This window comes from Nannobrachium achirus (assembly GCF_963921795.1).
Source record: "Nannobrachium achirus genome assembly, chromosome: 13".
Classification (NCBI taxonomy): Eukaryota; Metazoa; Chordata; class Actinopteri; order Myctophiformes; family Myctophidae; genus Nannobrachium; species Nannobrachium achirus.
The window spans coordinates 49,255,863-49,272,199 of NC_137833.1; the positions used below are offsets into that span (position 1 = coordinate 49,255,863).

A 16,337-nucleotide genomic window follows, 5' to 3' on the forward strand; every position below is an offset into this window, starting at 1 on the left:
GGACATAATTAATTATGTAAAATAGCCGACATTTTTTATTTTATTACCACATTAACTGCTATTTCTCTCATGAACAACAGTCTTCTGACACGTTTGTACTGTATGACGAATATCTCTTCTGACCACCACAACAAAAGAAAGCCATCATCTAACGTGTGTTCACTTCTGCCTTAAAAGTACAATCAGGACATTTTGGGGTAATCTCTTTGTAGCTTAACTTGACCTGGTATTGTGCTATATTTTAAAAATGTACAGTTGATGTAATCAAACAAAGGAAAGAAAACCAAATGTGTGAATTTTGGCATTTGGTTTGAGTCAAACTAACTCGCCACCAGATGTCGCTACAGAATATGTTCGAAGCTTATTTTGCTTTCCAGTCTAATTCAGAATTAAAGCTTTGGCCAATTCAATTCCTCTGGATTTGCTAATAAGGATAATATTTTGTCTATTTTTGTACTAGTCTTTTATTAATAATTTCACAGTGTGTCCAATAGTAAAACAGAGTGACTGATACTGATAAGTACTCATTATGAAAGAAGACTAATGCGAAATACATTGATATTGACTGATTAAAAACAAAACATGGCATCTCTCTTGGCATCTGTGGTGAAATGTTAATAAATCGTTTTGTTTTTATTTGATATAATTCTAGTAGAAAGTGCCCTTAACTAATCTCACTTACACATAGCAGCAGTTCTCCGGATGATAAGCCTCTGAAGGGGCTTAAAAGAAAAACAAGGCTGCAGCAATTGCATTAAATTCCCTTCCTCACAAAAAAAATAATCCATGATTCCAGACACGGGTCAAATTCTGTCCTTACAGTGATTAAACTATCAGGTAGTACTGAGGTGTGATTGAAGGCCGCCATGCATAATCAATCAACATAACTTTAATGTGCACAAGTCTGTAGTATTACATCCTCATAACTTAATTAAAAAAAGAGTAGTTTATCATGAAGTGGTTTGACGCGAACTGACACGCTTTTGGGGCGAGTCACATGATGGGTTTGTTCCAATTCTTTCTGTGTTGAAGAAACACTAGTGTGTTGTAAACATTTGTATTCTCTTGTACAGCTGACAGCTCAGATGTTTCTTCCACGTTACATCAGCCAATGAATCAGATGTTTCTTCCACGTTACATCAGCCAATGAATCAAAGGGGAGGGAGAGCCACTGGTTTGGCAGTATGATGAAACATAAGGGAAAGACCATTCAAACTTGTATTGTACTAAATCGTGCTTTGCCATAGTAACATGTCAACAGTCGATGGCTGATAAACAATATTTTACTTTACGGTACAGTATAAGACAATTTCCTTCAAAAAGGCGAGTAAACACCAAAATTGCAACGAGATAAAACTTTTATTATTTATGTACACCAGGAATATACAAACTTTAATTGTACATAAATATATATGCTACTTCACCCAAAAACAGATTAATATATAACACTTTCAATTAAAAGGAAAATAAAATCTGTGGTCTCAAAAAAGTGAAAACATTGTTTCTAAAACTGCCTGCAAAATGTATTTTTTTCCCCTCCAATTTTGTAAAATTCAAAATCCACTACAAATCTATAAAACAAATTCCTCAGATGCAAAAAAATCAAACTTTTATAGTAAAGACTAATAAAAATCTTTTGGTTGAAATACATTCTCTTTTTTTTCAGCCCCTCTACAAGTGCTCACACACACCGGGCATTACAATGATAGAGGTGCAACAAAACAGGCCACAGACACACACCCCCGTTGTGCACACAAGACAGTTGTTAAGGCCAACACGGCCTTTAACAAACAACTACAAATTCTTCCCCATGCCCTCCAGAGTTCAAGTCGTTTTAAGGAGGAGTAGCACCTACTTCAGTTTTACTCCATCATGTTGCGTCTTCAGTTGTGAAACTTTCGGGTGTGGTGGAAGTTTGCTCAAAACGGTAGTTCCCCATTAGGCACTGTTAATTAAACCCTAACAAAGATCAGTGACATCAGTAACGTCAGGAATATAAGACAACATTAAGTACCTCCAACATGATTACCTTAAATAGGGCAGTTTAAACACGGCTGCGTTAAACCGCAGCAGCTGCATTACATAGCATACAGTACACACATTATACATGATCAAACACAAAACAAGCTATTGCATTCTCTTTGGAGAAACATTGCATTTTTACGGCGTGGCTCTGTAGGACACGAGCATCAAATTTATTGTGCCCGCTGCCAGTGAGCCATGGACAGAATTTATGTTTTATATCTTTTTGAGACATTTAACTTTACTTTTATACAATGGTTAAGTTTATGAAGGCCAGATCAGGAGTAAAGTAAAGGAGTAGTTCACCCCCAAAATGACTTTTTTTGTATTGATTACTCATGCCATGGAGACTTGAGTTCAATAATATTTTTTTGTTTTTTGTCGCATTCCTAAGACAAAAATTTGATTATAGTAAACTTACAATGACGGTTTCCCCATCCAGTGCCATGCATTTGGGTCCCCTTCCGGAATCAATGGGGGTACATTTATTTGTCTTAGGAATGCGACAAATACAAAAAAATATTATTGAACTCAAGTCTCTATAGTAATCACTAGAAAAAAAAAAGTCATTTTGGGGGTGAACTACTCCTTCAAACCGTGCCCAGACATCATCAAGTCATGTGTCATAGTGACATGTCATAGATAAGTCACATAGATGACTGATGTCACAGACTGGCCACATGAAGTCCCAGATCCACATGACGGAAGCCACGCCGTCATTAGAGCCCGCCTTGTGTTTTCTTTGAGCTCTCCAGGCCAACGACAATAAAAAACACCTCCACTGGAGTTAAGTTCTGCAAGAGTGGAATGCTGTCTAATAATAGAACTACACTGACCTGAGTAACTAAAGCACTTGGTAGCAACGCAGTAACACCATTCAGTGGCTGCCCTGAGGCAATTAGGCTACTTGTGAGTCACAACAAACATCTAAAAAAGAAAATGTAATAAAGCAAACCGTGCCTTAGCAAAATAGAAAGTTACTACAAGGTGACAGTCATCTCGGTCAGCTAACACGGACACGCTCTAACCGTCTATATGCCTAACACAGGACTTATCCTTTTAGCTGCTCAAATGTCTGACTGTACCTCGTGCCGTTTACATTTCTGCCTAATAAGAGTATTCAATCAATCGATCAATACTTCACACCTTAATAAAGTGCCACAGTCAGCGACATTAGCTTTTAGCCAAGATGACGTGGGTCGCTTTGCTTCTGAAAAGAGCCCCATTATAAGCTGTGTCGAGGGTCAACTCAAACACAGTGATATAAAAGGTTGTCCTTTTCAGTCAAGTCAGTCAGGCACTATACTGGTGGTGGTAACACAGCAGACGCGATACTGTGTGGTGGTGATGATGAGAACGATGACCATCTCACATACTTGTAGCTGCGACGGAAGTCCCTAAGGTTGTAAACATTTGTCTTCCAAGGATATTTTGAACAGATCTCAGTGCCTTGTACAGGTGATAAAAACAGGCGCGTCCCATTAGACCGACGCTGGTGAATGCTAACCTGGCCTAACCCTAAACTCGGTAAAAGTATGCCTAAACCTAACCTCTGTAAAACTATGCCTAAACCTAACCCTAAACCCTAACCCTAAGTCGGACAAATGGGACGTAGGAATATCGAGATTTCCCCGATAAAACACTGGCAATGTCAATGACATGATTCTGTATAACGTGTTCGCACCTTTTTCCGAGGCTGTGTCGTGGGAGAGTGCAAGTTATGTGTAAACAGCACCGTGGAGTGTGAATCGTCTCTGTGCTTCTTGGTGACCGCTGGGTCACACACTTAGCGACGATTGTTGGTCGTTGGTCAATTTCTATAGGCTTTGTGTGACCCAGCATTGTTAACTGATCGATGTCACTCTGGTAGGCGAACAAGTTGAGCCTGATTCATTCACAAATAGCACAACTACAAACTAGTTTTGGGAGCGACACAGGCGCGCAGCTACAGTAAGTATAAATCACGCTTTAGACAGGCGGCATCACGAGAGGCAACACTCAGAACAAAACCCCTTCTGGTAAAAAGCTCGACATCAGAAAACATACCTTTGACAAGGCACAAGATAGATGTTTGGTGACAAAAAAAGGCTTTGGAACAGCAACAAAACGAAGGGGGGAGGGGGAAGTGACAGCACAAGTTGAACTAGTCAACCAAACCCGTGAAAGGGAGACAGACGTCAGATCACTAGCGGGAGTGAGTGGCTTTAAAAGGGAGGAGGCAGCTTGGAGGCTGTTGGCGACTTTGGGAAGAGGAAAAGAAAAAGCGTTCTCTAAAACAGTGGTTCTCAAAGGGGATTCCAGGGACTCTCTGGGATCCTTTTGGGGGGGTCTAAATTGACCCATACAAGTCTGTAACTCTGACAGTGTACAAATGAAACCGGTTCCATTTGTACACTGTCAGAGTTAAGGGGAGACCTTGACATTTTAAAGTTTGAGAAACACTGCTCTAAAACAAAATGTGGTTTCAGGAGGGGGGACGGTATGGTTCTCTCGTTTCTCCGGAGCGTATTTTTTTCTTTTTTAAGGCTCTAGACCTGGTCCTCCTGGCTGTGGCTGGGCTGGTACGGCGACGGCGACAGCGACACCGGCTGCAGTTTGGTGACGTGGCCGATGCCCTTGGTCACGCCCTCTCTGAACAGCAGCTTGGCCCCGACCTTCAGGTACTCCGGGTGCTTGATGAACTTGAAGCGAACCACCGCCTTCTCCCCCGTCCTCAGCTCGTCCTGCGGGTCCAATGACACGCACCACACGAAAATGTCATGTCACGATTATTGTGACCAAAGAAATCGTGATTTACAATATTATCACGATAATCTAAATATCCCCAACAGAAAGAAAGAAAAGAAATAGCAGATCTACAAGCTAACAACGCGTCGCATTTTCAAAGTTTCGCAAGTTTGTGAGCTTGTAGATCGGTTATTTTTGACAAAGAAATTTGGTGGAGAGTGAAAAAGAAAGTACGTTTTACCAATAGAGGGTTTAATTGATACCGGATAAGCAGCTCGGCAAATAAAATATCCCAGTGCATGACGGAGGACGATTTCACAATAAATTAAATCTCCAGAATACGATTATCGTGAGTGTTTTTTTTATCACGATAAGCGATAGTATCGCTTATCGTCCCATCCCTAACACAAAGAGGAAGTTACAAAGAGAGAGTACAAAGTACATTTTTTATTTACGTTTCATCTTTTTTTTTTAAACACATAATGTGCTTCATTATGATGAGACTAGCCTGGTAAACCATCCCACATGATTTCATATTATCATGTGTCTTCTGCAGACCGGTCTTGTTTTGCAGACACCAAAAAGTGGAAGAGCCATCATGGGGCTCTGAGTGCAGATGCTAATTGGCTTCCCCTTTTTGTTTTCTGCTAAACGCCCACCCAGCGTTTGGGTCCAGACCAGTCTGCAGGAAAAAAAAAAAAAACATGATGTGAATTCATACGATGGGATGGTTAACAGGCTAATGATGAGACCCTATTTTGCTTAAAATGCCGTACTGGTCTAAACACAAAATCCATTAATACACAAATGTAATTATATTTCTTTTTATTATCTATCTATCAGTCAGTCAGTCAATCTTTTTTCATTTTCACCCCAGTTTAGTATTTACCTATGCACCACCGCCCAATGATAACAGAACTTTAAAATATACACCAACCTTATAGTTATATTTATTGAACAGCAATACCCATCTCAAGCAAGTCCCCTGCGAGTTGGTTTTCATATCACACTGAAGTGAGTAGCAAACATTGGCCCCTTTGAAGACCAAATACACTTCGGAAACAGTCAAGACAGTCAAGTCAAGTTAAAAGTTAGATGTAGTCACAAAGCTAACCAATGCCAGACCATCCAGAAAGTATAGAATACAGTGTTTCAGGAGTAGGACGACGGACCAACCTTGCCATGCACTGCCACCACGGTAGCGGTCTGCCTCACGTTGCCCACGTGCACGGTGACCTGAAAGCCCTTGTGGAACGTCTTGGCGTGGAACAGCAGCACGATCTCAGCCTCAAACAGCCAACAAATGGTGGGTTCCATCTCTGGACTCACCATCACCATGCCCTGGGAGAGTGGAACACATGGGATGATGTGAACACTACTGTTAGAGCACTGGCATCACAGATTTGGTTTAGGGCAGGGGTCTTCAACAGGGGGTCCTCAGAGTTATTAAGGGGGTCCTCCAAATCTTTGAGTGATAGAACTTTTTCTTTTTTTATATTAACCACTTGAACCCTTGTGTCCATATTCAACGCCTTCGCAGCGCGAGGCGTTGTGAGCTTGTAGATCGGCTATTTTTGGCAAAGAGCTTTGGTGTAGAGGGGAAAAGGAGCAGACTAAGTACAGAGTGAAAGGTCAAGTTTATTAAGTATTGACGGTTCAAGAGGTTAAATATCTGAAAACACAAATTGACATGAATAGAAAATATACTGATGATCGTGCTGTCAAACGATGAAACTATATGGAATCTATGAACAGGTTGTGGGGGTCCCTGCTTCATCTCTCTCTCTCAACTAAGGGGTCCTTGGCCTGAAAACGTTGAAGACCCCTGGTTTAGGGAATTTGACTATACTATGCGGTGATATGCACATTGTACATTGTGTGTATGTATTTGAGTAAATACTGAAGACGTATGTTTCTTGGTCAGACAGAAAGACAGACAAGTCAGTAGGTTGCTTCATACTGTCTGCTTGAACTGCTATATTAAGAGTGATGAAACATGATGACACATACAGTATGATATCTGACAGGGTCACAATGACCAGTTACTGGACACGTGTGTGTAAGTAAAGCCTTGCTGAGCCATGAGGCCCATAGGGCAGAAGCCTATCTCCTGTTTCAGCAGCGTGAGGCAGCTTGATGTACAAGTACACAGCCTGGACATCGCTAGTATGTCGCAGGGACTTACCCCCAATCCAACCCTTGATGCTGAGCCAAGCAGGAAGGCACTGGGCCCATTTTTCAGAGACTTTGGTATGACCCGGCCGGGGTTCGAACCCAGACTTCCCAGTCTCAGGGCGGACACTAACCACAAGGCCACTGAGCTGGTGACACTTGTGTGTACTGGTCACTAAATGCCTGTGATTTAAATAAAAGATGAGAAGGACACAGGACATACTAGCCTAGTATTGTCCTGTCTCCTTCACATCTTTATCTCTTCAGCATCCATGTCGATATGTCCTAGTCTAGGACATATTAGGATATCGACAAGGATGCTGATGCTGGATGAAGGATCAATGATGCTTCATAGGACTAAAACACCTTGTGATTAAGATATTTGATTCAGTCGGCCTGATAGGGAAAGATATGTACTGTAAGCTGTCTGCAACTGAATGAAGAAGCAAGCAATCTGACATTATGACACCATCAAGAAATTCAACTGCATCAAGACATTCAATGTATACAAACTTCAACTTGTGTTGAATAAATGGTGAACATGGTCACACTGGTCTGTCATCTTTTATCAAAATGCTAATTCCCTCAAGAAGAAAACCACCACAATATGACTCTACCTATCATAAAAGAACATAAGTGAGGAATGTCAGGTGACTAACCCAGGGTTTCCCAAAGTGGGTGCTGTGATGCCAGTCCAGCGGTGCCACAGTATAATTTGATAATATTTGGAATTCAATATCACTTCTGTAAGTTTAACCACTTAGACCCTATATGCTTAGTAAAACAGAATTGATTTTCAACTCTCTTCACAAAAAATAGCCGATCTACAAGCCCACAACGTGTTGTGAGATTGTAGATCGACTATTTTTGGTGAACCTTCCCCCCCAGAATATGGATGCCGGGGTTAAATGTCAAGTATAAAGTTATTTTCAGTCAGTTCTGATGGAAACGGATATTTCTCCATGACATACCACATCTCAGGTGGAAAGATGTGCATATTCACATAGTGTAATATGACATAAGATTCCAAAAACTAACAGTGTAATTCAGGGGTGCCATGTAGGGATGGGACAATATGAACATTTTATTATATCACGATTATTGTGACAAAAGAAATCGCGATTTACGATATTATCGTGATAATCAAAATCCATTATCCTGGGGCAGAACATTTGCCAAAAAATAACAGGTCTACAAGCTCACAACGCGTTGTGAGCTTGTAGATCGGCTATTTTTTGGCAAAGACATTTGATAGAGTGAAAAAAAAGACTGCATCAAGTATGTATATTATAAGTACCTTTTACCAATTATAGAGGGTTTAAGTGGTACCGGATATGCAGCTTGGCAAATAAAAGGTGAATTAATCCCGGTGCAAGACGGAGGACGATATCACGATAAATTAAATCTCCACGATACAATTATCGTGAGTGTTTTTTATCACGATAAACGATAATATCGCTTATCGTCCCATCCCTAGTGCCGTGGATGAAAAGGTGATCGACAGGGCTCTAACCTTGCGTAGCAGCGATCGGTCGAAGTCGCCCAGTGCCAGAGTGGCGGCCTGGCCGGCCCGGAGCACCCTGCACGCCGATCGGTTCCTCTGGATGCTCCCCACGGTCAGCTGGTGGAACTGGCCCCGGTCTGTGGGCCCTACCACTAGCTGCTCTCCCTCTCGACAGATACCACTACACCACCGGAGAGAGAGGAGGAAAAGTTTGCACAATGTTTCTCAAACCTTTGTGTTATGCATTAAGCCACAGACTCCCCATTTCATAAATATCTGGATCCCCAATCTACCCTACACTATCAGCGTTCATTTAAAGGTGAGAATTGGAGATTGACAGTGCATCGCAGGTTTGAGTCCAGTTCCGGTCGAGCTTTGCTGCATGTCTCTCCCCATTTCCTGTCCATCTCCAGTATACATTATAAATAAAGGCAAAAAAAAAAGTAAAAATTCTACATTCTGACCCAATGATAGGTCTATGGGGTGTTTGTTCAGTAACAGGGCTCTCACGTCTCTCCAGCTCTTTAATACACAGAAAATACATTTTCAGGTGGGTTGCAAATTTAACACCACACACACACACACACACACACACACACACACACACACACACACACACACACACACACACACACACACACACACACACACACACACACACACACACACACACACACACACACACACACACACACACACACACACACACTTTAACTCTGGCAGTGTATAAATGGAACCAAATACGGGTCATTTATATGCTGCCGGAGTTACAGACCTGTAACGGCCCATTTGGTTCCTAAACCTAACTATGACTCATTTAGCTGGGGAGCCGAAGGCCCCCTAACCAGTGCATGTACTGCTCTGAAAACACAAGGTAAGGACACGATAACTTTATTACGCTCACCTGTATAGAGTACCTCCCACCACGGTCCCGACCTCAGGCACCGTGTAGATCTCATCCACCTGTGTAAGGGACACAGATTGTTAACTGGAATCACACACAGCACCGAGGGCATCTGAAGATGATGGTGAGACTTGGTGATCTACCTGAAACTCGGTGAGCTGTTGCATGAGCTCCTCCTGCTCCTTGCTGTTGCTGAGTGGAGGGATGATGTTGAAGAAGACCTTGAGCAGGTCCAGGCTCTCCCCCGACACACTCGACAAGGTGAAGATAGGCGTGATGCTGTAGAAAGGAACACAGTCGCATGAATGGGACGCCACACTGTATATTGACATACTGCATCACTGTCACACAACTGCTTTGTAACCACAACCCGCCGCAGCTTTTTTTCCATGTTATATGCATGCATTTTATCAACCACTTAAACCCCATATGCGTCCTTCAGGGCTCTATACTAGTGTCTTTTCTGTTTTCTGTTTTTGTGGGGAAAGCCAGTTTACCAACTACAATTAAACCTAATTTATTTTAACACTGTTCAGAATGGGTTGATAGTGTGTGCTCAGAACTCTTTCTGTCACGTGTGATTTCCCCGTACTTGGGCGACTGGGCGAACTGCTGTGCCGCCGTGACGGCGTCGTCGGTGTTGCTGACGACCAGCGGCGCCTTGTTGCACCCCGGCTGCTTCAGCAGGCGCTCCAGCTGCCGCACCGTGCGCTCCACCGTGGCCCGCGCGCACAGGTCCACCTTGGTGACCGCTATGAAGATGGGCACCTTCAGGGCCATGGCCAGGCCCAGGTGCTCCCGCGTCGTCCCCGCTGAAATGGAGAAAGGTGACGGGAGAGAGGTCGAACAAGTCAGGACAAATTGTCGAGTTAAACCTGAAGCCAATTCTACAAAATGCCTTATATACTGTATATGAGAGGAGTAGGATAGAGGCTCTACAGTTATGTCCTCTTGGTGGTGGCTTCTCACTGTTAGTGAGTCAGTAGGACACTAAAGCAGTGACAACACACTGAAATGTGTGTGTGGAGGGATTCATTGGTATCGACGAGTTTCCAGCATCCCATCGTGCATTGCACAGCAGGTGGACGGCAGTTCCGGTGTCGCAGTTGAGTGAGATCTACAAGCTCACAGCGGTCGCATCTGCTATGTGACGTGAGCTTGTATGTCAGCTGTTTTCTACACGCTTACCGGATGTGTCCCACACATAATTCTACAGTGAACTCCCACGGAAACAGGTGAATAAAGACTATAGACTAAATTGGAGAGAAAACGTGGGTAAAAAGCAAAAGAATACTACAATATGTGGCTTTAATGTCTGCAGTCTCTCTCCCGATGGATAGAGGTAATGTACAATAATGCGAAGTGAAGAAGTTGCCAGCGGCTCTTCTGAGCCGTGCACCGAAAAGACCACAATGTACAATAATGTCCAAACTACAATGAAGATAGCAGCGCATCTAGTATCATATGCCTCAATTAACCTTATCGACATTGTTTGAAATGTTTATTAAAGACCCAGGGAGATGGGGAAAACTCTATAGTAATGATTACTATCAGAATAGAGCTTTAAATATTTAACAAAGATCTTGGTACCAATGGCTTCACCTGTTGACCTGGTTCTGTTCAACGCTCCCCGTAATACAACAAGCCCTCCATAGAATCACGATCATATTGATAGGATATAATATTAATGACAACAAAGAATAAACAAATTAATGCAGTACAGTTCAATTCTTCTACAGTGGACCAACACAACACTAATGGCAAAGACTCACCTCAAATTTCTAAAGATTCTTATGATTATTTTTTTCTAAAAATAAAATTATATATTTCAAAAGATGTTCAATCTTTTTAAATATATATTTTATTTTTTGTAGAAAATTGGATATTTTACTCTAGTCGCAATCTGAAATATATCGCCCTCTGTACTCTAGTCGTGACCCATAAAATTGGTATGTGGCCCAAAAATGGGTCACGACCCACTGTTTGGGAAACCATGCTCTAAAAATGATAACTAACATGCATAAAGGTCATGGTAGAGAATTATAACTCTGCCTATCTCAAGGTGGAAACTAATTGAGGCTAACAACACAAACTGATAAAGTCTGAGTAGAAACTAAGTGTGACGTTCACTGACGTACGATTATTATTATGTCACAAGAGGTCAAAGACTGCGGAAATGGAGGAACAACTTCAACTGAAAAGAATGTCAGCAGTTCAAGAAGAATGGCAACAGTGCCGTTGCCTAAACCCATGCAACTTCTCGTAGGGAACTTGCAGTTCATTGCACTGCACTGAGTTTCAAGGGCAGCACTCTTTTCCAAGGTGTAGGTTTGCCTGATAGGTCATGTTGCCCTGTAAACAAAGCTGGCATGCAAGGGAAACAATGCATACATAGTTTTAAACTAGACCTAGATTGCGAAGTAGTTCAAAGTTCCTGACCCATAACTTTACATGCTGACACAGAGAAAATTCAGCTGAGCAGTAGATTTACTGCCACCCAAACACAGGCTGATACCTTTTACTCAACAGTAACACATGTGTGTATATGTGTGGTAGTGGTTGTTGTTTCATCCATCAGGGATGGTGGGTAATTTAGGGCAGAAAAGCCTAAAGTCTTTCTAAAATGTAATGCTGGCTATATACGTGTAGGTGGCTGCATGGTAGTTTGTGTCATTGTCGGCTAAGTGTGGTGTTGTGTGTACATGGCCCGCACGGCCATGCACCACGTTATTAGAACAATAAGAACACTGAAACGGAACGGATATTCATAGACAGACATAACAAACTTTAGCTTTCGGGAATTCCTAAAATAAACGTGGGAAGAGAGAGACAGATAGACAAACAGACCTTCCTACGCGGCTCCCACAGAAGATTTTGACAGATAATCGTTCAAGTGTTTGATTTTTAACTGAAAGCCTTGTTAGCCTTTTTTTTTGGGACATGGTGAAATGGGTCAAATACATTTTATTTCATGGTCAGTCACTTCATCCTGGTGCCGTTTAATAGTTGGGTCAGATATTAGCCTTCCCAGACGCCAGGCTCACCCCCACCGTCTAGGCACACTAGTCCACTAGTCCTTTTGCTTGGCTCAGTATAAAACGCAACCTCAGACCAGTAGTAGTAGGTCAGTCAGTGCATTACACAGCCTTTTCCTCTGTTTCATAATTCAAGCTGCAGCACTCAGGTTGCAGGAAACATGTCCTGTGTGTGCATGTTGCTGTTCAGCTTGGATGTTCCTCATTCCTGACCCATTTCCCCCCTCTCCACACGCTGTCAGATGAGGACCCTGGCCCACAAACGCGAGGAAAACTATTGCTGTCAAAACATTGGTTATCCTTTTAAAATAAAACAATTAAAACTTTTTTGCATCGCAGCTACGAGCTGTGCGACGTCCTCTTTTTAAATTAGTGGTTTTCGACCAGCAGTGGTCCCCAAGGTGATTCCAAGTGGTCCCCAACTAAATGATGGAGACTTGGTAACCAAAAAACAAAGAGACTGTGTGTACCTGTAGTTAAGTCAACAAACATTGGCTATAGTTTGTCAGGTCATTTTCTTAAAGGGATACTTTTAGGTTTAGCTCCACACGGTTACAGTCTTGTTTACAATGCATGATGCAGCTCTACAATGGTGTTCTGTGAAAATCTAAAGCTACAATCTTTGAGTTTTATCTCTCTCCCGATGGGGAGAGGTACTTGCAATGATGTCTGAACTACAATAAAGATTGAGCGCAACTGGTTTCCAATCAACTGAGCCATCTGTAGCATTACTCAAAAAATGCAATGTATTACTCATTAAAACTAATTTTACTACTTGACTTATTACCCCCCGTCAACATAATTTGTAACAAATTACTTGTTGTATTACTTTTCTGTAACATTATACTCAAAAATGAATTCAGTTTTTATACTTTGCAAGTTACAGTATACTCCAATGCTGTTTATTACATATTCATTACATACATACCGTATTTGTGCTTTTAAACCTATATTTTACTCAATCAATAATTATATTTATTCTTTTAGGACATTTGAAGGTAATTTCCTCTCAAATGCTATTTCAAAACCTTTTATTTTATTTTATTGAAATACAATTATTTTTTGTATTCTGTAGTGATCATTCTCCTGCTTTGGCAGTATGTTGATTGATTCTTTCACTGGTAATTGATGACATGTCTGTGATACACTTAACCATTTCACTGTGCAGGCAAAAGCAAAGCTCATCTTCTAAGCGCGTGGGTTTTTTATGTTACGTGCGGAAATGTTTGTGAAGGTTAGAGAGAGGGATAAGCGTGGTAATTTCCTCATCATTTGCCAACAGTTTTATCTATGTGTATCAAACAAACAAAACCTCAGTCTAAACTTCAACTTTTACTAAATTATACACAGCAGAGACCGAGTGTGGAACAGCATGCATAGAGGGTGAAATATGAGCAAGGCTTCAACATTCTTCCTATCAGCTATTCCAAGCAGCAGCATTGCTCGCCACAGCGATATGAGTGAAGAGAGCGAGACACTACAGTAAGTCAGGATGGCCGAGCGGTCTAAGGCGCTGCGTTCAGGTCGCAGTCTCCCCTGGAGGCGTGGGTTCGAATCCCACTTCTGACAAAGACTTTTATTGTCTTTCTAGTGTACAGGAAATGATTAAGCAGTGACGGCAGCCAAGTGTTCACAAAAACAACACCAGTAGAAAGTACAGGCCATAGTCAGATTTTAAACTGTATGTTACACACACACACACACACACACACACACACACACACACACACACACACACACACACACACACACACACACACACACACACACACACACACACACACACACACACACACACACACACACACACACACACAGTGTATATATTAGGCTTTTGCCGATGCCATATCTCACTAAATCTCTACTAAAACTAATGCTTCTTAAACAAAGATTCCATTCCATAGATCATTAGCTACTTTAATGCGAACAGTTGTTATCTGGGCCTGCTTGCTGTGGCTGACAAGGCCACACCCCCTCCCCCCCCCCCCAGTCGTCAAGGAGTTGTTTGTTCAGCACACACAGATACTGTATGTCAGGGTGGCCGAGCGGGCTAAGGCACTGCGTTCAGGACGCAGTCTCCCTGGAGGTACGGGTTCGAATCATCACACTTCTGACTGTAAAACGATATCAACTTAAAAACCATTTATTTAACTAAATACTATGAAAATATGTTTCTTCTTTCTGTTCCTTAGCCTGTTGGCACATAATAAATGTGCTTCAAGAAGACAGAAAGAAATTGTTGTTGGTTGCTTTTGTTTTTATCATGTGTTTTTCGTTGCCCTTTTTTCATATTCCACAAGTTCATATGGTGAAGAATTCACTCAATATAACAGACAACAGTTCACAAAATACTTAAATGATTTGTCCTTAAACTAAACTGCTGTGACAGGTGTGATCACACAGATGTTTGGCAACCTTATTCCTCAACTTTTTGATTTGATGTAAAACAACTTTCAAATAAGTGTCTTCTTCAAATAGTTTCAAATTTCAATGTATTAAAAAAAGAAGAAAAAAAAAGAGAAAAAAAGCCATCCTCTACTTGCAGCGCAAATGAAGCTTTTTTGGCTGTTGTATGGGTGCCGCCATCAATGTAGAAATCAACGTTCATTGGTAGAAATGGTACCATCTCGAATGCTATTGGCAACCGCAGGGAATAAAGCACACAAAGAAGAAACATCACAAGCCTATGATCAAAAGCCCCTCCTACAGATATAGGCCTTGCTATAACATCAAATATATCGTAAATTGGACCATATTTTCACAAAACGCATATCATGGTGATTGAAACAAGGCTTTAAACTAGCGACAGGAACCATAAAGTATTTATGACAATGTTTATTATGGTAAGAAAATCAAATGTAAAAGTTTGGAGGAAATGAATGGAATCCTATGGAGAACATATTGCTTCTGGTGCCAGAACAGCAGAACTAGCGGCCAATCATAGGAACTTTCAGTTCCGTGTTTGCTTCATTTTAAACCGGGACCACTACACCCCTGCTTGCAGCACATTGGATCAGACCCGCTCACATAAATAACCAATAAGCCTGCTAAAAGTAGAAATCTAACTAGCCTACAACCTTCCTTCTCTAGACAGTTTCCACTGCTCATATTTCAGCTACATGCTCCCTCAATATGGATTGGAGAGAACAATAATAGTAATACAGTTGTTTTTAATGATACCAGCAGCTACACAATTGAGTCACGCCAAAATGCACACACTGTTCGAAATGGAACAGTCGTGCTTTCTTGGCTTCAACAAGTGTGGTCTTCTGCAAAGTCAGCAAAACCGGACGGGCTCGGTGTCAAATAACTGACACAGTTTACAAGTGTCAGAGTCACCAAATCCCGCCTCCAGTGAACCATTCAAAGAGCTGTAGCTTCAGGGTCAGGCTGACCTAGCCTGACACTCAGCCTGAATTGACATTTCGTTTCACTTCATTATTCAGTCTGAAGTCAGTTCCGCCCACGGCGTTTGCAGGGATGGGCGTTGCCAAAATGAGGCACTGTTCAGCGATTGGTTGACCGACCAACACATGACATAGTGTTGTTATGTGTGCCTGGCTGGCTAGTGGCTAACCTGTTGCTTGCTAGTGCTACTTGCTAACCAAAGAAACAGTCAGAATAGGAGCACTACGAACTAGTAATCAAACACAACATAACATGCCTGCTACTGGTGTTTCATAGCGAGATCGATACGATTGCATTTTACCGCAATTTACCGCATTTTACCGCGACACGATGTGCGGTACGGTACGGCGGCGGCGCTGGTGTACTTGGAAACACACATGAGTTCTGGGAAACCCCCACCCACGCTGATCACAAGACGCTGATTCACGACGCTGATTCGCCCGTTTGGATTTTCAACCGAGGCAGGCCTCCTCATTGAGAGCGATTCTAGACCTGAATCGCCGAAACAAAAAAATTAAAGGGGTGTGGCTAGCGATTCAGGGTCTGGAACTAGGCTAAGGCTGAC

General features: G+C 42.0%; 1 protein-coding gene across 1 annotated transcript in view; it reads right to left on the reverse strand.

Annotated features, from left to right (window-relative positions):
* Positions 1-1,420: 1,420 nt before the first annotated feature.
* Positions 1,421-16,337, reverse strand: part of gtpbp2a (GTP binding protein 2a) — a 24,830-nt gene continuing 9,913 nt past the window's right edge. Inside the window, exons 7-12 of the mRNA XM_080739736.1 lie at positions 9,922-10,141; positions 9,473-9,608; positions 9,330-9,388; positions 8,435-8,606; positions 5,926-6,090; positions 1,421-4,745 (exon numbers count right to left, since the gene is read on the reverse strand). Coding sequence (XP_080595862.1) covers positions 4,551-4,745; positions 5,926-6,090; positions 8,435-8,606; positions 9,330-9,388; positions 9,473-9,608; positions 9,922-10,141 — 947 coding nt within the window. The 3' untranslated portion in view covers positions 1,421-4,550. The remainder of the gene's footprint in view (positions 4,746-5,925; positions 6,091-8,434; positions 8,607-9,329; positions 9,389-9,472; positions 9,609-9,921; positions 10,142-16,337) is intronic.